The sequence below is a fragment of the Coenobita brevimanus genome, chromosome 26, assembly GCF_032717465.1.
Source record: "Coenobita brevimanus isolate Jiangsu-jjx chromosome 26, ASM3271746v2, whole genome shotgun sequence".
In the NCBI taxonomy this organism is placed as follows: Eukaryota; Metazoa; Arthropoda; class Malacostraca; order Decapoda; family Coenobitidae; genus Coenobita; species Coenobita brevimanus.
In genome coordinates this window covers 10,964,478-10,984,481 of record NC_136979.1, presented here as the reverse complement: position 1 = coordinate 10,984,481, position 20,004 = coordinate 10,964,478, and the positions used below count along the sequence as shown (strand labels likewise).

At 42.3% G+C, this 20,004-nt stretch overlaps 1 protein-coding gene across 1 annotated transcript in view; it reads left to right on the top strand.

Moving 5' to 3' along the window:
- Positions 1 to 20,004, top strand: part of LOC145393965 (serine/threonine-protein phosphatase 2A 56 kDa regulatory subunit gamma isoform-like) — a 294,483-nt gene that overhangs the window by 133,616 nt on the left and 140,863 nt on the right. Inside the window, exon 6 of the mRNA XM_080267941.1 lies at positions 16,345 to 16,404. Coding sequence (XP_080124067.1) covers positions 16,345 to 16,404 — 60 coding nt within the window. The remainder of the gene's footprint in view (positions 1 to 16,344; positions 16,405 to 20,004) is intronic.

Below are 20,004 nucleotides of genomic sequence, written 5' to 3'. Positions count from 1 at the left end.
CCACCCAGGGATGAGTGAGGTTGGTCACACTCATCTTAAATGTCAGGACCAACATGCCTAGCCGCGGGCTTCTACATTCCTGGTGGGTCAACACTGGATTAGATGATGAATGAATGATGATGATTAAAATGAATCTCCTCATGGCACTTTAGAAGTTGCACACTTGTACAGTATTTACTGGTGCCATGGAATAGCATTTGGGGAAAAATATTCCAGTGTTTACTTGCCTCCTCTTAATATAGTCTGTGTACAGAATATAAAAGAATGTTCATAAAATTATTCATCGTCATCATCATCATCCACTCACTGGTTCAGTCTGATTGGAGCTCTGTAATTACCCACTAAACAACCAGGTGCCAAAATTTGGTAATATGGTTACCACCCAGCATAGTAAATGGTTTCCTGGTGTACAGGAAACCATTTGGCTTATCACTCAGTGTAGAGTCACCCACAGGGAGAAGGAAGAGGAAAGAATTAAGGAAAGAAGGGTAGAAGAGGGAGTGTAAACTCAGCTGTAGGCAGAAGGATGAGGAAAGAATGAAGGAAAGAGAGACAGCAAAGGATGGAAGGAAAGAAGGATGGAGGAGAGGAAAGGGCAGACACCTGAGAGCAGCATTACATTGAGTGAGTGGATGGTGAGTGCCCCCACCTACCACAAAATTATTAGAAAGAAAAATATAATAAATTTCATACAATTTATGGTCACTGGCTAGGAGTGTTGTCTAGCCTGTTTGGTAATAACTTTGTCACATATGGTATTCCCTCACTGAGGTTCATTGAAAGCCAGTCTTGGTCTCAGTTGTCCCTCAGTTAGTTCGTTTTGTTTTGTTTTTGAAGGCTCCAACACGCTTGCATGTGTCGGCCTTGGTCACTTAATGGCAACTGTCCATGCTGCTTGATCTCTGGCATCTTCTCTATTCAGTCCCCTATCCCCGAGGTCACACTCGGTGTCTGCGTCCCAGGTCTTTCTTGGTCTACCTCTCGCAACCCTACGTTTCGTTTCGTTTCGTTTCATTTTTAAAGGCTCCAACATGCTTGCATGTGTCGGCCTTGGTCACCTAATGGCGGCTCTCCACGCTGCACGATCCATTGCAGCCTCCCTGTTCAGTCCCTTAACCCTAAGGTCACACTTAATGACCTCGTCCCATGTCTTTCTCGGTCTACCCCTCACAACCCCACCCCCAATATTAACACTTCTCACCTTCCTCACCCAATTATCATCCCCCATCCTCTCCACATGTCCAAACCACCTCAATCTACCTCTCCTCATCACAACACCAATACACTCCAGTCCCATCCTACCTCTCAACTCTTCCATTGTAAACCCAGCCCCTCCAGGCCTTGGACGCAGGGACGCAATGCACATCCACCTAATCATTGTCATTTCTGTACGTCTGAGCCGGCGAATGTCTTCCTCCTTCATTGCCCAGGTCTCACTGCCATACAGCATTACACTCCTAACACATGCTGCATACAAAGACCCCTTAGCACGTAGGGAGAGCCCTCTCAATGTCAGGAGAGGCAAGAGCTCCCTGAACTTCTTCCAACCACTTCTCACCCTAGCCACAGAGCTAGCTCCAGCCCCACCTCCAGCACACAACATGTCTCCCAAATAACAAAACTCTTCCACACACTCAAGAGATTCACCAGCAAGTTCAATCCTCTCACGTCTGACGATCTCCACCTGCTCACCCCGACACGCCGTACACATAAAATCAGCATTATCTCGCAGTCTACCTCTGATACCACTACATCTCTTATGCACCCATTTATCACACACACTGCACAAGATGGAATTACTTCCCACGCCCTTGTGGCAAACTGCACATGGCCACTCTCCCTCGTCTTTGACAGTACCGCCACCAACCCTAGATATCATCACTTTTGTTTTATCTGCATTTACCCTTAGACCCTTTTGCCCCATACCATCTCTCCACTTCCTGAACCTTTCCTCCGCCTCCCTTTCATTTTCTGCAATCAACACCAAATCATCAGCATACAACAACTCCCACGGGAGTCCGTTTCTAAAGTCACGTGAAAGGGCTTCAAGTACCATGATAAACAACATGGGACTCAAGACTGACCCCTGATGCACACCAACATTCACGGAAAACTCATCACTCAAATCTCCATTCACTCTCACCTGGGTGTGAGCACCCACATACATGGCCATAACCACCCTAACCAGCCACTCCTCCAAACCAAGCTTTCTCATTGCCCACTTCACCACCTCTCTAGGGACTCTGTCAAAGGCCTTTTCCAAATCAACAAAAACAAAATAAAGATCCCTTCTCCTACCAATATATTTTTCCTGAAGCTGTCGAACAATGAATATGGCATCAGTGGTCCCCCTACCTGGCATAAACCCAAACTGCATCTCATCAATATTCACTCTTTCTCTAATCATACCTTCTAAAACTCTCTCCATTACCTTCATTATCTGATCTAAAAGCTTTATACCACTATAATTTCCTCTTTCCAGGGCATCACCCTTCCCTTTATACACATTTACAATTATACTCTTCAGCCAATCATCTGGGACAACACACTCATAAATAATCCTGTTTATCAGGTCAGTGACTAAACTCACCCCTATATCTCCTGAGGCCTTCAACATTTCGGCAGTCAACCCAGACACACCTGCTGCCTTCCCCACCCTCATCCTGCCTATTGCCTCACTCACAGTAGCAGTATCAATCAAAGGCCAAGGGCCAGACACTGGATCTGCTGGCTCCAAACCTTCCCTGTCCCAGTCAAACTCCTCATTCAACAACCGGTTATGATGCTCTCTCCATGCATCTTTAATATCCTCACTGTTCACCACTACCCTTCCCTCATCATTCTTCACACACTGCTCAGCTATGATATCCCGATTATCCCTCTTCACCTGACCTGCCACCCTAAATATATTTTTCCTTTCCCCATGAATTAGGTTATCAAGTAATTGTCTCTGTGACTCAGACTTTGCCCTGTATACCTCTCTCCTAGCCCTACGCTTGGCAGCCAAATATTCCTCTTTGCTACCACCCTTCTTCCATTCCCGGAAAAGCCACCAACATTAACACTTCCCACTTTCATCATCCAGCTATCATCCCCCATCCTCTCCACATGCCCAAACCATGTCAATCTACCTCTCCTCATCACAACACCAATACACTCCAGTCCCATCCTTCTCCTTTAAATCTTCCATTATAAACCTAGCCCCCTGAGACCTCACACTCAGGGACGCACTGCACATCCACCTAATCATTGCCATTTCTGTACGTTTGAGCCTGTGAATATCCTGTTCCTTTACTACCCAGGTCTCACTTCCATATAGAATTACACTTCTAACATGCTTCATACAGAGATCCCTTAACATGGACGGAGAGCCCTCTCAATGTCAGGAGAGGCAACAGCTCCCTGAATTTCTTCCAAACACTCCTCGCTTTAGCCACAGAGGTCCAGCCCCACTTCCAGCACATAACATGTCACCCAAATAACAGAACTCTTCCACACTCTGAAGGGACTCACCTGCAAGTTCAATCCTTTCACAACTGACAATCTCCACCTGCTCTCCCTGACACACTGCACACATGAAATCAGCATTATCCTGCAGTCTGCCTCTAATACCACTTCATCTCTTATGCATACACTTATCACATACGCTGCACAGGATAGAATTACTTCCCATGCCCGTGTGGCAGATCGCACATGGCCATTCTCTTCTTTGACAGTACCACCACCAGGCCTAGATACCATCACTTTTATTTGCATTTACACATAAGCCTTTGTGCCCCATACCATCTCTCCACTTCCTAAATCTTTCCTCCGCCTCCCATTCACTCCCTGCAGTCAACACCAAAGCTTCAGCATACAACATCTCCCACGGGAGTCCTTTTCTGAAGTCACGTGAGAGGGCTTCAAGTACCATGATAAACAACAACGGAACACAAAACTGACCCCTGGTGCACACCAACATTCTTGGAAAACTCATCACCCAAATCTCCATTCACTCTTACCTGGGTGCGAGCACCCACATTCATGACCATAACCAACCCAAGCTTTCTTATAGCCCACTTCACCACCTTACAAGGGACTCAGTCAAAGGCCTTCTCCGAATCAACAAAAGCAAAGTACAGTTCCATTTTCTTTGCTATATATTTTTCCTGAAGCTGTCGAACAGTGAATATGGCATCAGTGGTCCCCCTGCCTGGCATAAACCCAAACTGCATCTCATCAGAGTTCACTCCTTCTCTTTTCATACCTTCTGGAACTCTCACCAATACCTTCATTATCTGGGCTAAAAGCTTTATGCCTGTATAATTTCCACATTCCAGGTCATCCTCCTCCCCCTTGTACACATTTACAATTACACTCTTCAGCCAATCACCTTGAACGACACACTCATTTATAATTGTATTTTTCAGGTCAGTGTCTATCCTTACCCCTATATCTCCCGAGGCTTTCTAAATTTCAGCAAAGACACACCTGCTGCCTTCCCTGCTGGCATTCTGCCTATTGGTTTGCTCACAGTAGCAGCAGCAATTGAAGGCTGTGGGCCAAACACTGGATCTGCAGGCCCTAAACCTTCCCCATCCCAGCCAAAGTCTTCATTCAACAGCCTGCTGTAATGCTTGCTCCATGTGTCTTTAATATACCTACTGTTCACCACTACTCTTCATCATTCTTCACACACTGCTCACCTATGATATCTCTGTTCTCCCTCTTCATCTGATTTGCCTCCTTAAATGCCATATTTTTCCTTTCAACACGATTTAGGTTATCAAATAAAAGTCTCTTTGACTCAGACTTTGCCCTGTAAACCTCTTTTCTAGCCCCACACATGACAGCCATGTATTCCTCTCTGTTACCATCCTTCTTCCATTCTTGGAAAAGCCTTCTTTTCTCCATAACTGCAGCTTCTACACCCATATCCCACCACCAGGTTACTGTGCATCTTGGTGGGCCTCTTGTCCATCCACATACTGAATCAGTAACTCTCAAGAGGTTGCTTTTGAGTGCTCTGTACTGTTCATTAACACTTCTGTCAGTGTCTCCCTGTTCAGCCACCGCTCATCTCAATATGCCACCACTTTCCTCGTCTCAATATAGAAGGCATCCCTTCCTGCTTGGTTCTTCAGGTTCCATATTTTCTGCCTAGGTGCATAGGTCTATTTTTTCATCACCCACCCCTTAAGCACCATGTCACACATCAGTGACTTGTGTTGCTGCACACATTCCTCACTCCCTGTAACTTGAACATCCCTGAATAACTTCCTGTCAGCCCTCGTGACCAGGAAATAGTCTGTCTGGCTGTTATTTCCCCCTGACTTGTATGTAATCAACTTACTCTCCCCTTTCCTAAAATGCGTGTTGCACATAATCATGCTCATTGTCTCTTCAAACTCGAGTATCCTTTCCTCTTCCTCATTTCTTGTACTGTATGCACATCCCCCATGTACTCCATCATATCCTTGAGCTGCTTCACCCACATGACCATTTAAGTCCCCTCCCAAAACTACAATCTCATCATCCCCCAAACCACTTGCTACATGTATTAAGTCATCCCAAAATCCTGTGCAGCATTCGTTGATATAAATGCAACCATTTATATAAATGCCGGTATAAATGCAACCATTTTCCCACCAAACAAAATTTTCACTACTATTATCCTATCACTTACCCTCATAAATTTCATGACATATTCTACCCATTTCTCCCCAACTAACACACCCACACCACCATATCTGTCTGTCGTACCCTGCCAAAACAACTTATAATAACAATCCCTCCCAGTAGTCTTTCTGGCTGATCCACCCCTATACCGAACTCCTTGTACACATCCCACATCCACCCGCCTCCTACTCAGTGTCTCAACCACTTCCCCTGCTCTACCCTTGAAACTTCCCACTCTCCACGACGCCACTCTGATCCCCCTGGGTGATTTAGCGTCCACTGACTTGCATTGAATTTCATTCTTTAACTTGGTCATTATCAATAAAAATAATAAAGGGAAGAGTCATGCCACATGCCCCACCCACTGCACAGTCCCAGGTCCAGGCAATGGATCTGGGACCCCTAGCCCACTAGCCTTGACCAGTGGCTGTGGTAATGGCCTCGGGACACCCTGCCAGGGCAGCTACATATCTGCTGGTAATAAAATGCTTTGTAGTAGTGTTTGTCATAACCTTAAGCAAAAATTGATACCATTCACCCACTGACATTTGGCCTTGCCTACCATAATTCTCATTGCTTCCCAAATGACAAAGTATCCTTTTTCCATTGTGACCTTCATATTGTACTCATATAATTGTTTATTTATCACTTTCCTTTGGCACAACTGACACAGAAGTGATGGCAAACTTTTGCTAGTACAGTAACTGTTTCTCAGTGCATCGCTTGCATAGCCAGCCAGTGTAACACTTGTTTCTTGTCAGTGTTCATTAGATGGTGTTGTCACTTACCTTAGCAAATCATAGTTGTTTTGCTTATGTCATCACTTACAATATACCATCATTGAGTCTCAGAAAGTTTCTGTCTTAACTGGAGCTAAGTGAGTTGGGGAGGGGGGAAGCTTTGCATAGTATTGTTAACATTGCTTCTTAGCACTGTTTGGTCGATAGTACATTGTGCGCCATAGCATTTCATTGCTATTTTAACCCGCCGCGTGCCGGCTATTTTTAGCCCTATGGGTCACCCAAGTGCCAGCCATTTTTCAACTCCCCCCCCCACCCCCACCCCCTAAAATGATAGATTTTGATGTGGAAACAACGAATTTTGCCGTTAAAATGCTGACCGAGAATCGGAAATGGGCTTTATTCAGTCCGGTATACTCATATACAGGTATAGTTGCTCTCTCACGCTCCCTACGTACGTGAGAGAAAGCCGTTTTCTGTGTAAGGTATACCCAGGTATTTATGCTGAGAAGGTATAGTAATGTTCAGTACACTTTTCTGATTACTTATTACTTCAGCATCTGTCACAATTTGCGTGTCTTTCTCACTGTGAATGCATTATCTTACACTTACTTGAAGATAGGTACAACCTGACTTCATTACATACAGTCCTGGCACTTACAAGAAGGTATTTACAACTTGACTTCACTATATAGTCCTTACACTTACAAGAAAATATTTACATCTTACACTTACATGAAAATATTTACAAAATGCCTTCACACTGTACAGCACTGGGTGAGGCACACAGGCAGATTGAGGCAGAGCAAGTGTGAGGGGGGGAGTGAGTGAGTGTATGGCCTTGACAGCCTGGGGGATGGTAGAGGAGCAGTTACCTTACATGCCTGCCAATTTTTACCCGCAAATCTCAAAAATGCGATCACTGTGAAGTTTTTTATTTTAGACCATTTTAAAACGGCACTGGTACTGGGCGCGCAGTTATGTCAGACCTTTTTAAAATGGCACTGGCACGTGGCAGGTTATTGATTTCATCATCTACAGTATTTCATCAAGAAGTTTCATTTTCAGTCAGTCTCTGTCTTAAATGAAGCTCACTCACATGAAAAGATGAAGGCTCATATAGCATGCAATAACAACACTGCCAGTGCTTTGTGTCATTGTGAAGTAGATGGTGTGAGCTTTTCCACAAGAAGTTGCATGTATAGTACTATGGAAATGCAGGTTTATTTTTTGACATGGCTTGAGCCTTTTCCTCACAGATTTCAGATTCTTTTGAAGTGTACTTCTGATGTGTGCTGTAATTAATCCTTAGCTTTTGGTTGATGTTGATACCATGAGCAAGGCCATTGCCAGAATGCGATTGGGGAAGGCAACAGATTTATTCAGGACCACTGCTGAGATACTGAAGGCCTTTGGTGCTTTGGGAGTAGATTTAGTTACTGATTAATAAATTCTGCTGTGCTTTGATTGTATTATTCCAGATGACAGGTTGAAGAGCATGATTTTAAATGTGTATAATGGGAAAGCTGATGTACTGGAAGAGAAAATTATAGAGGCATAAAGCTTTTAGACTGGATAATAAAAATGGAGAGTCATGGATGGTATGATAAGGGAAACAGTGAATACTGATGAGATGTAGTGTGGGTTTATACAAGGCAAAGTGCCCATTAATGTAATATTCAGTGTCCAACAGCTTCATGAAAAATATAGAGGAAGGAAGAGAGGGTTATACATTGTTTTTATTGATTTTGAGAATGCCTTTGATGGAGTACCCAAGGAGGTAGTGAAGTGGGCAACGAAAAAGCTCGAGATTGAGAAGTGGTTGATTAGAGAGGTTATGACAGTGTATGAGGGTGCCCACACTCAGGCAAGAATGTTGGTTTACATCAGTGGTCAGTTTTAAGTCCTTTATTGTTTATCATGGTGCATAAAGCTCCCATATGACTTCAGAACTGTTCTGACTTGGGAGGTGTTGAATGCAGATGACGTAGTGTTGATCTTAGTGATTGAGAGGGGTTGTGGAGGAAGGATGTAGGAAATTGAGAGATGGAATGGGGTACAAGAGTTTGAGAGTAAATGTGGATAAAACAAAAGTGATGCTATGTATGGCACATTGCAGTATTGTCAAAGAAGAATGGGAGGTTTCTGCCATGTCCAATTTGCAACATGTGTGTGGGAGGTAACTCCATCTAGTGCAGTGTTTGTGATATGTGGGTGCTTATGAGATGTAGTGGCATTTGAGGTAGGCTGCAAAATAGGGCTGATTTTGTGTGTGCTTTGTGTAAAGGAGAGCATGTAGAGGCAGAGAGGCAGGAAAGGATTGATTATGCTGGGGTCTCTTGAATGTTTGTGGAGTGTTGTTATTTGGAGAGTATGGTATGTGCTGGAGGTGGGGCAAGGGTAAGGAGTGGGTGAAAGGAGTTCAGGGAGCCCCTTGACAGTGAGAAAACTATCCCTCCATGCTAAGGGGTCCTTGTATATTGTAATATTTTCATCATCATCATCATCATCGTCATCTGGACCTCCCCTCCCAAGCAAGGGCAGGGTGAGCAGCAGTGTCCAGATAGCACAAACTTGCTCAATCCAAATAGGGTGCACTTCCATTCACTCATCACTCAAGCCCCCAGAATCCCGGCTCTACCGGATTCACCAAAAAACATTCACCACATTCTGCAGCTTCACACAAATGTATCCGGTTGAGTCAGTCCAGACGCTGCCATGCTCACAAGGGGTGCCAAAATCCCTGATCATTCATTTCTCCTCACAACATTCATCCAGCCAGCTCGATCTCTTGTCAGTTCCCTAGCCGCACCGACTTCCAAACCTCTCTTCCTCAAACACTCATCCACCATATCTCTGCACCATTTCCGTGGCCTACCTTGTCTCCTTCCTCCTTCAAATTCACTCATGTAAACCTTTTTCACCACCCTATTGTTATCCATTCTTTCAACATGACCATTCCATCTCAGGACACTCTCTTCGATTCTGGTCCACCGACTTCCTCACTCCACACCTTTCACGAATCACACTTTAGTATCCTATCCACCCTCTGTACTCCACATACATTCCTCAACAGTCCCATCTCCACTGCTGTTACTCTTGACTTTTCATTTTCATGCCACACCATAGTCTCACACCCATAAGTTAGAGTTGGCACTAACACTCCCTCATGTAAGCTTCGTCCAGCTGTAACATTCAAGCCTCTGTTTCTTATCAAGGCCTTCATTGCACCAGCTACTTTTCTTCCTTGTGTCACTCTACTTTCAACATCTTTTGCACATTTTCCTCTCTTTTCTATCACTGTACCCAAGTATTTGAAGTCTCTCACCAATTCCAGTCTCTCTCCATTCACTGTGACATCACACTGGGAGTCACCTTCTCTCTCAATAACCATCACTTTACTCATCACTTTTTTATTAATGTAAAAGCTGTATGTTAGTGAGACTTGGACATTGAAGGAGGAGGATATTTGTAGGCTCAAATGTACAGAGATTATAATGATTAATTGAATGTGTATTACATCCTTGAATGACAGGCCTGGGGGGATTAGGATTGCAAATGAAAAGTTGAGAGGAGGATGGGATTTGAAAGTATTTTTGTTATGATGAGAGGAGGTTGCTTAAGATGGTTTGGGCTTGTGGAGAGGATGGAGGATGGCAACTGAATGTGGAGGGTGAGAGGTGTGAATATTGAGGGTAGGGTTGTGAAGGAAAGATGGGGAAAAAACTGAGATCAGGTCACTGAAGGAACTGGGTAAGAGGTTGCCAGAGATTGAACAGAGTGGAGAGCCACCATTAGGTGGCCAAGGCCAGTGCATGTGAGCATTTAGGAGCCTTTATGAAAAAAAACAAATGATTTTTATGTGGGCTGTAATATAAAATACAGAACACTTTTCTTACAGCAGTCCTTCATTGTGTATCAGGGATGTGATCATACCTTCCACTTTCCTTTAAGCAGTCTACTTTACATTTCCGTTTTATGCATGCTTTTTTTCTGTCGTAGTTTAGGGTACAGTACTTAAAATCAGCCAGTTCAAATATGTATCAGTTCATCAACTTATCACATTCTCTGTCATTGGAACCATTGTTGTACTTTTAACAAATACTTTCAGACATCACTACAGTCACAAAGTTGAAAGTACTGTTAGTAAAAGATACTTTGTCAGCAATAACTTCATTGCTGTTTCAATCATTTCCTGTGGCACCCCACGGGATGCATAGGGCCTCAATGAACTCTTTCCACCAATATTTGTCTCTTGCCATCTCCTTCAGGTCCCACCAACGCTCCTTTCCTGGTTCTTTTTTCATTGTCCTCAACCAGGTTTCCCTCGGCCTACCTCCACCTCTTCTTCCTCTAGCAGTCCACTCTGGCACATCCTGTATTAAACTACCTTCTTTTCTGTATATGTGCCCCAGCCACTTCCAGCGAGACAGTCTCACATATTCATTAACTGTTTCCACTCTCGTAATATCCCTTACTCTTGCATTTGTAACTCTGTCTTGCCACTTTACCCCAAGAATCCTTCTCAGTATTTTATTCTCAAATCCTAATACTTTCTGATCTGTTGCAATTGTACTGTACCATGACTCATGCCCATAAATTAAAATTGGTCTAACCATGGACTTGTAAATTTTCACTTTAGTATGTACCGAAAGCATATTATTATTCCAAACAGATTTCAACATTCCAACTGCTCACCAAGCCTGTCTAATCCTGTCCTCAATTTCATTGTTTAATGATCCATTAGGTGATACAATCGTTCCCAGATATTTAAGGTTTTCTACTATCTATCTATTGCCAGACGCCTCAATCCCGTTTGGGGTGGCCACAAACAAATCGCCTCCAAGTCGCCCTGTCCCCCGCCATTTCACTCCCCTGCTCCCAACTCACACCCCCCTCTCTCATATACCTCTCCACCCCATCCCTCCATCTCATCCTCGGCCTCCCCCTCCCTCTTCCCCCTTCCACCTCACTCACATACACTCTCTTCGTCAGTCTTTCACCCTCCATTCTCTCCACATGGCCAAACCACCTCAGTGTGTTCCTCATAACGCTTCCTATCACATCCACATCAACACCACAACGCTCCTTTATATCCACATTCGTCAGCCTGTCTCTCCGTGTGACTCCACAGGCTCCTCTTAAATAACTCATTTCCACTGCTCTCACTCTTGACTTGTGTCCTTCCAACAACGTCCAAGCTTCACTTCCGTACGTTAGAGTTGGTATCACAATACTGTCATGTAGTAACTTTTTCACTTCCATGCTCACTTCCCTGTTTCTTATCACTGCTTTCAAAGAACCAGCAACCTTTCTTCCCTGCTGTACCTTTTCAAGCACTTCACCCTCCAAACCTCCATCCTTACTCATCACACTACCCAAGTACTTAAACGTACTCACATTTTCCAATTCCTCACCGTCCAACCTTGCTATACATTCACTGACTTCACCTCTCTCAAAGACCATCACTCTACTCTTCCCTACATTCACCTTTAGATTCCGTTTCTTACACACACTCTCAAACTCATCCACCAAGCCTTGCAGCTCCCCTTTGTCTTCACTCAACAACACAGTATCATCTGCAAACAACAGTACAGGGAGTTTCCAAACACTATCCTCTCTCACCAGGGCCACTCCAACATCCATTACCCTACCTTGTACCTCTTTTATTACCCCATCCATGTACAGATTGAACAACCATGGAGACATGACACATCCCTGTTTCAAACCAACTTTCAAAGAGAAAAATTCACTTAGTTCACCATCCACACGCAGTGCAGCCTTCGCACCATCGTACATACTCTTCACAGCATTCAACAACTTCCCATCTACTCCATATATTCTTAACACTTTCCACAATCCTTGTCTATCCACCCTGTCATATGCTCTCTCCAAATCCATGAAAGCCGCATACAACTTCTTTCCCTTCTCTAGAAACTTTTCCACTAAAGATCTAAGAATGAATATCTGATCAACACAACCCCTTCCCTTCCTAAAGCCTCCCTGTTCTTCTCCAGCTAATTTCTCTGTTCTTTCTCTAACTCTGTCAATCAGTATCCTACCATACACTTTTTCTATTATACTAAGAAGACAAATGCCCCTATGATTACCACACACTTCTTTTTCCCCATTTCCTTTGTACAAGGGAATAATTAGACTGACTTCCAATCCTCCGGGACTCTACCTTCCTACCAGGCCAATCTGCACATCTTCCACATCCATTCTACTACTATCTCTCCCCCATGCTTCAGCATTTCACCACACACTCCATCAATTCCTGGGGCTTTCCCTGATTTAACTTTCTTCATTGCTTCCACAACTTCTATCCTACTGATTTCTTCCTGTCCTCTCACCTCCCTCCTTCTCCCAGCCATTCCCCAGCCACTTATACTCGCATTACTTCCATCCTCTACGCTCAACAATTCCTTAAAGTGTTCTCTCCATCTGCTCACTTTTTCTCCCTTCTCCACTAGTAATCTACCATTTTTATCTTTCACTCCCCTGCTAACTTCACTTCCACCCTGTCTTACTCTTTTCACCTCTTTCCAGAACATTTTCTTACAGTCCCTCCACTTTACACTCAAATTCCTTCCAAATTCCTCATCCACTCTCTTCTTACTCTCTCTTACTAATCTTTTCACCTCTCTCTTTCTTTCTACATATAACTCTCTCTTCCGCCTCTCAACTTCTTCCACGCCCCTATTTCTCATCCATTCATTGTATGCTTTCTTCTTTTGTGCCACAGCCTGTTTCACCTGTTCAGTCCACCATGCTGTTCCTTGCACCCCCCTCCGTCTTCTCTTCCTTCCACACACCACATCACATGCTGCACATATTTCTTCTGTAAATATCCCACACACACCTTCCACGTCTCCCTTCTGCTCCAATTCATATTTGCCCAATTGTTCCTCCACTTCTCTCTTATACTCTGCCTTTTTCTCATCCTCTTGTAACCTTTCCACTCTCCTTGCAACTACTCCTTCCTCTTGTCTTTCCATTCTTCTATTCCTCCATCTTACTTGAATTTTAATTCTGGCCACCACCAAGTAGTGGTCAGAAAGTCCACTCCCCCAGCCTCTATAAACTCTTCTACATTATTCCCAATTACACAATCGATTTGGTTCTCCACGTTCATATTAATGATTTCAGTCTTTCCACAATTTATTACCAATCCCACTTTTTCTCATTCCTCCACCAGACAATCAAGCACCCTCTACATCTCGTAAATACTTCTGCAAATCAGTACAATATCATCAGCATAGTCCAAATCCATCAGCTTCTTATTTTCTTTCCAGTTAATTCTTGCACCTGTTCTCCTTACAACCTTTTTCATAACATAATCCATAACCAAAACAAACAGCAATGGCGAAAGAACTCCTCCCTGAATCACTCCTGACCTAACTTGAAATGGATCACTCAAAGAACCACCCACCATTACCTTACAGAAAGTACCATCATGCAGGCTTCTAATAATATTTACAAACTTTTCTGGTATGCCGTAGAATCTCATAATTTTCAACATAGCTCCACGTGAAACACTATCAAACGCCTTTTCAAAATCCACAAAACACATACTAAGTGGCATTTTCATCTCATTAGCTTGTTGCATTAGATGCCTTACAATAAAAATCTGATCATTACAACCTCGCCTTTCTAAATCCCGCTTGTTCTTCTCTTAAAATTTTATCAATTACTGGCTCTATTCTGTTCAACAAGATTTTGGAAAAAACTTTTGCAACTGCAGGTGTTAAAGTTATCCCCCTCCAATTGCCACACACACTTAAATCTCTCTTTTTTGGTATTTTTATAATCACTTCATTTTTCCACTCTTCTGGAATTCCACCATTATCCCAAGCCACATTAAAAAGTTTCAAAAGCGCATTCATTAACTCGTCATTTTCCACCTTAAGCATTTCAGGGAATATTCCATCCTCTCCTGGGGCCTTAAAATTCTTTAACTCCTTTATAGAATTTGCTACCTCTTCCAAAGTTATATCCCCTGTTTCTATCTGCAAATCTCTCCCGGCTGGCAAAATGTCCTCTTCAGCTGGGATTGGTCTATTTAGAACAGATTCAAAGTGCTCTTTCAACCTTCCTTTTATATCCAAATCTTTAGTCATCATATTACCATTTCTATCTCGTACAGGTATTTCCTTCCTTCTCTTTTCAGTCCCAGTTAACTCCTGTATGGCCTGATACGCTGTTCTTGTGCTCTGAACGTCATTTTTACTTAATTTAATTTCTGTCTCTGTCGCCTTTTCATCATATAGCCTCCTTTTATCACGTCTAACGAGTCTTTTTACTTCAGAATGTAAACACCAGTACTTTGCTCTAAGTACTTCAACTACCTGGCCATCAGCGTGTTGTTCTTCACTTCTTAACTTAGCCTCTTTCCTTTTCTGAATTGCATTCCATGTTTCATCTGACATCCACTTTTTTCTTCTCGCTTTCCCTTTTTTCTTAATAGTAACCTTAGCACTCTCATGCAAAACCTCTTTTACCTCTCTCCACATTTGATTAATATCATTGTCTTCAGATTCCATCAAAGTCTGCAGGACTAGAAACCTGTTCCTACATTCCCACCGAAACTCTTCCCTCGTGCTTTCATCACTTCTCAGCTCATCCAAATCATAATTATTACCTCCTGTACAATTACCATTAACGTTTCTCTTAAGTTTTATTTTAATCTTTGACACAACAAGTTGATGATCACTACCTATATCTGCCCCCCACCTTACGCAAACATCTTGCAGATAACTCCTATGCCTTCTGCTAATTGCAATGTGGTCAGTCTGGTTACAATATTTACCACATGGTGAAATCCAAGTACGTAGTCTTATGTATTTTTCTATGCTCAAAGATAATTCCACCAAATATAAGGTCATTTGCCAAACAAAAGCTTCCAAAGCGCACCCCATTTTCATTTCTTATACCAACACCCTCCTTACCCATACAATCTTCAAAGCCATCCCTACTACTGCCAACAGTCACATTAAAATCACCAATGCAAACTAACACATCATGTCTTACCACTCTATTCACTACATCCTGCAGCTTCTCATAAAAGTCATCCTTCATCTCATCAGCACCCTCATTTGTCAGAGCGTACCCTACAACCATACTGGTATTACCATGGTCAGATTTTAAACGAGCATAAAGCAAGCGCTCATTAATTGGTTCAAACTCACATACTGCCTTACAAGCATCTCTACTCAGCAGTAAGCCTACTCCTTGGTAATGATTTCCATCACTCCTACCAGAAACCAACATAGTAATACCATCTTCCAAATTCATTTTATCAACTTCAAGCAACCTCGTTTCTGTAAGTGCACAAATATCCATCTTGTATTCCTTGAACACTGAAATAAGTTCTTCCATTTTACCAGCCTGATTGAGATTTCGAACATTCCAGTTTCCTATTCTCAAGGTTCTTTTTGGATGTATAAACTTATTTTTACACCGTGGGATTCTTAGCACCCCCTGCCCACTTAAGGGCTGCACGGAACTGAGGGCGATTGCTTCGTCACCAGAGTTCATCAAGATTTCTTAGGCAAAAAAAAAATTTTACCCTGGAGCCAAAGCCAGTGACTCGCAGGAACCAGACAGTGGAGAGAGGAAATTAACTAAATGAAAGTAAAATGCAGAGGGTTTGGACAGACAAAGTACAAGGGAAAGAAAGAGAGCAAAAAGAAGGTAGATAAAAGTGTCCCTTTTAGTCGCCTCTTACGACAAGCAGGGAATACTGGGGAAGTATTCTATCCCCCCTTCCCCAGGGGGGGATATCTTATATTTTTAATTTTCGTAGTTGACCACTAATATAATTCAGATTGCAGAGATATGCTGTAATTAGTATTTAGTCCAGTCTGCTGTTTAATATGGAAGCATTTTTATTTTCATAGAAGATATGTTTTTGCAGCCTAACAGTAATTTTTTAATCTAATTTCAGATTCATTTATGAAACGGAGCATCATAATGGTGTCGCAGAATTGTTAGAAATCCTAGGAAGGTAAGTAACTGAGGTGCATGAGGGGTGGTTGGGGTTTATTGCCCATATTTTGCCCAGGGGCAAGCAACCGTTCACTTTCGCCATAAGGTCAGGACTAGGCAGCTTGGTCCAGGCCCCTGTGCTCCCAGTGGAGTAATAAGGATTGGGTGAATGGATGGATGTATATTATTCAGTGTTGGGAGTAGCTACACAACAAATTGTGACACTACATAGCGAAGATACTTCCCCCTCTCCCTTTAGCAAGTAGCTGTGATGCACTTACTTATATTAAGAGTAGTGTAACAGTATCAGTGCTAGATTACTGGGGTATTTCAAACACCACTGGCTGCATTTAAGGCTGATTCACAATCCGTCACATCTCAATTTTGTTACAGTTCAGTGTGCTTACAATTCAGTCCATGCATTGAAACTCAAGAAGTTCAGACCTCACACTAGGAGAATGTTTGGAATGCTAAGTGTTAAAGCTGGAAACATGGCCAACCATGCATATGGTAATTCAGGCTGAAAAAATACAGTAAACATAAGATAAATCAGTAAATGAAAGACATGGACTGCATTACAGTATTTTTTTACAGTGAAAATGCAGCTAATGTATACTGACCTCACTATGTTATATCACTAGATTTGTTGATTTTCTCTCTCTCTCTCTGATTAAATGATTAATGCCAGACTATTTCATTAAACTAGGGGGTGCCTAAATTAAGAATAAAATTAGAAAGATTGCAGAAAAATTCTTTAGCTTTTTCCTAGAGTTCTGATACCAGCATGTACTTTAGTTACCAAACAACTACAGGAATAACTCACCGTAGTCAGTCTCATTATCCTGTGGGAGTAATGCATAACAGAAACGTGTGCATGATTGATACTGTAAATTCGTGTGAATCCGCAAAGATGTTCTGCCTAGAATGACGAATAAAGTAGTAAAAAAAAAAAAAGTCAAGTCAACATGGCCTCCAAAAGTGCCATAAACTAGATAAGTAGAGTCACTAGACGAGCCAGCAACACTGGTGAGCCATGCAAGCTGGCACGGCTATGCTCAGTTGGTGCCAGGTAGTCTGGGCTTTATTTAGGTGAGCATCATTGGTGGTGGCGACCATCATCCACTTACTTGATGTAGTGCCGCCTACTTCGTCCTTCACCTTTAATTTTTTTCAAATTAATTTTTTTTCCTTCTCTTCTTCCCATCCTTCCAGTCAGTTTTTATTTCCCTTTTCTTTTCAGGTGGCTTTACATTGAGTGACAAACGTACTGGTTTCCTGTAAGCCAGGAAACCATTTACAGTGGTGGGTGGTAACCATAACCAACCCATATGTGTTCCCTGCGTGTGAACAAGTGGGTTGGCTGAGGATTAGTGTCCCTTCCCGTAATACAGCTGACTTAGGGACACATGACCACCCCTTACAGGATTGTGGCATCTGGCTTTAGATAGATAGATCATTGGTGGTGGGGAGCTGTGGGCAGCTTGAAAAATTTGGTTTCTCTCCGCACAGTCAGATGATGCCATGAAAAGTGAGATATTGCTTAATTTAATATTTTTTTCTTTCTTTAAGTTGACGGATGGTTGATATGGTATCATATAATCAAAATATTATTGTATGTGTGTGTGTGTGTGTGTGTTTGTGTGTATATATATATATATATATATACAGTAACCTCTCAAGTAATGTGAGGGTTAGGTTCCTGGAGAGGTCGCGTTAGTTAAAAAAGCATTTTTTAAACATAATTTTCCCGTAAGAAACAATGACAATTGGGGGTTACGTTCCTGAACTCTGGGAAAGTCTACCCATTTGGGGAGTTATGCTACTCTAAACTTAAAAGCAACAATATTAGTTTGAAGGAAAATTCATGTAAAAAACAAAAACAATATATCTGGGGAGAAATACACAACATTTGAGCACTAGTTGGGCTGAAGCATTGTTTACTTCTCCCTAAATACATACTGTTTTCGTTTTTTATGTGGATTCTCTTTCAGTTCTGCTTCATTGACGACATTGTGAAAGTTCCTCCCATTATTAATGCATTAGTAGGTCATAAAAACACTACAGTAAAAGCAACATTTTCATTACAGTAAGTAGGTTACAAACAATAACAACACAGCCTCACTTCATCTATGCATCACTCGTCGTCTGCTGCTGTCCGTCCTTACCCCCCTACCCCACCTCCCACTGCTCCCCACCCTAAATTTGTTGTCCCTCCTCACTCTGCTGTCCTTCCTCTTCCTCTGACTCCCGTGCTACTGGTGATGAAGATAACTCCCTTAAGTTTTCTATCTTCTTCATAAAGAACTGCTCTGTCTTGGTCTGAGTGGTTTTCTTCTTTCTGTTCTGCAGCATCAAGTTGTAACAATTTAGATCTACCATCACTTCCCTGGCCAAATTTTGTCCGAAAATGAGCCAGATTGCTCAGAATGGGGCCAAACTTCATTTTCAAATATTATAGTTCAAATAAAACTCGTTCAAGCAAGAGACAAATAAAAAATTGTATTTATGCATAAACTGCCACACATGGTCTATTAGCTCGGGACTGTCCAAGGCGTGCACGGCTAATTTGAAACCATCACGTACATGTAAAGTCGCGTTAAATCAAGAAACCCTTGTTAGTTAAACATATCTCCTTAAATATTTCATTCATTCATTCATTGCCAGATGCCATGTATCCCAAACAGGGTGGCCAAGGGCTTAGAGTTAATTGTTTTTACAGGGAAGGGCACTAATCCTCCACCAACCCCACTTGACACGTAGGGAGAACGTTATGCCAACAGCATCTGGTGTTCCCAGGCGGTCACCCATCCAAGTACTAACCAGACCCAACGTTGCTTAACTTCGCTGATCGGATGGGAAGCGGTGTACTTGCTCGTGTTAAAACAAAAACGTGTTTTTTAAACTCGTGTTAGTTGAGAGGTAACTGTATATATATATATATATATATATATATACAGTGTATACATATGTATATATTATATGTATGTATAATACGTACATACAGGTATACCTTGGTTTACTGATGTGTTTGGTTCAGTATGAACCCATCACTAGGTGGGGTATCTTGTATCGGTGTATATTTAACATGTAAAGCATACTGTAGGGATGCGTTTTTGATCCCTGGGTTTCCCCCTCAACCAAGTCCTAAACCTACTCAAATTAGTCCAAAAACAAGTTTCTAACAAACCTAAACCCAAAATAGCTTTAAACAAGCAAAACTAAACCTACAAGCAGTTTGTAACACCTAAACCCAAAAGTAAAATCTGATTGTCAAATAGAAGTCTGAAAAAAATCAGACTTAGTAAACTGTACTGCATAATGTCAATGTTCACCCCACCTGTGACTAAAACACATTAATCTAAGTCTAAGAACAGATTATAAATCAACCTAAACACAAAATTTTAGTTTAAAAATCATCAAAATTGGTAAAAAAAATTAGAAACCCATTGTTAAAGCGGGGTTTGGCCATCGTTAGGCGGGGTATGGTGGTATTTCTACCTCCATTGCTAAGCCGGGGTATCCCATCTAGAGGTATCATATCTCAGATTATACCTGTATATACAGTCAAGTCGCCTATGACACGGACTTCCATGCTGTGGTTTTCTATGACACGGCAAGG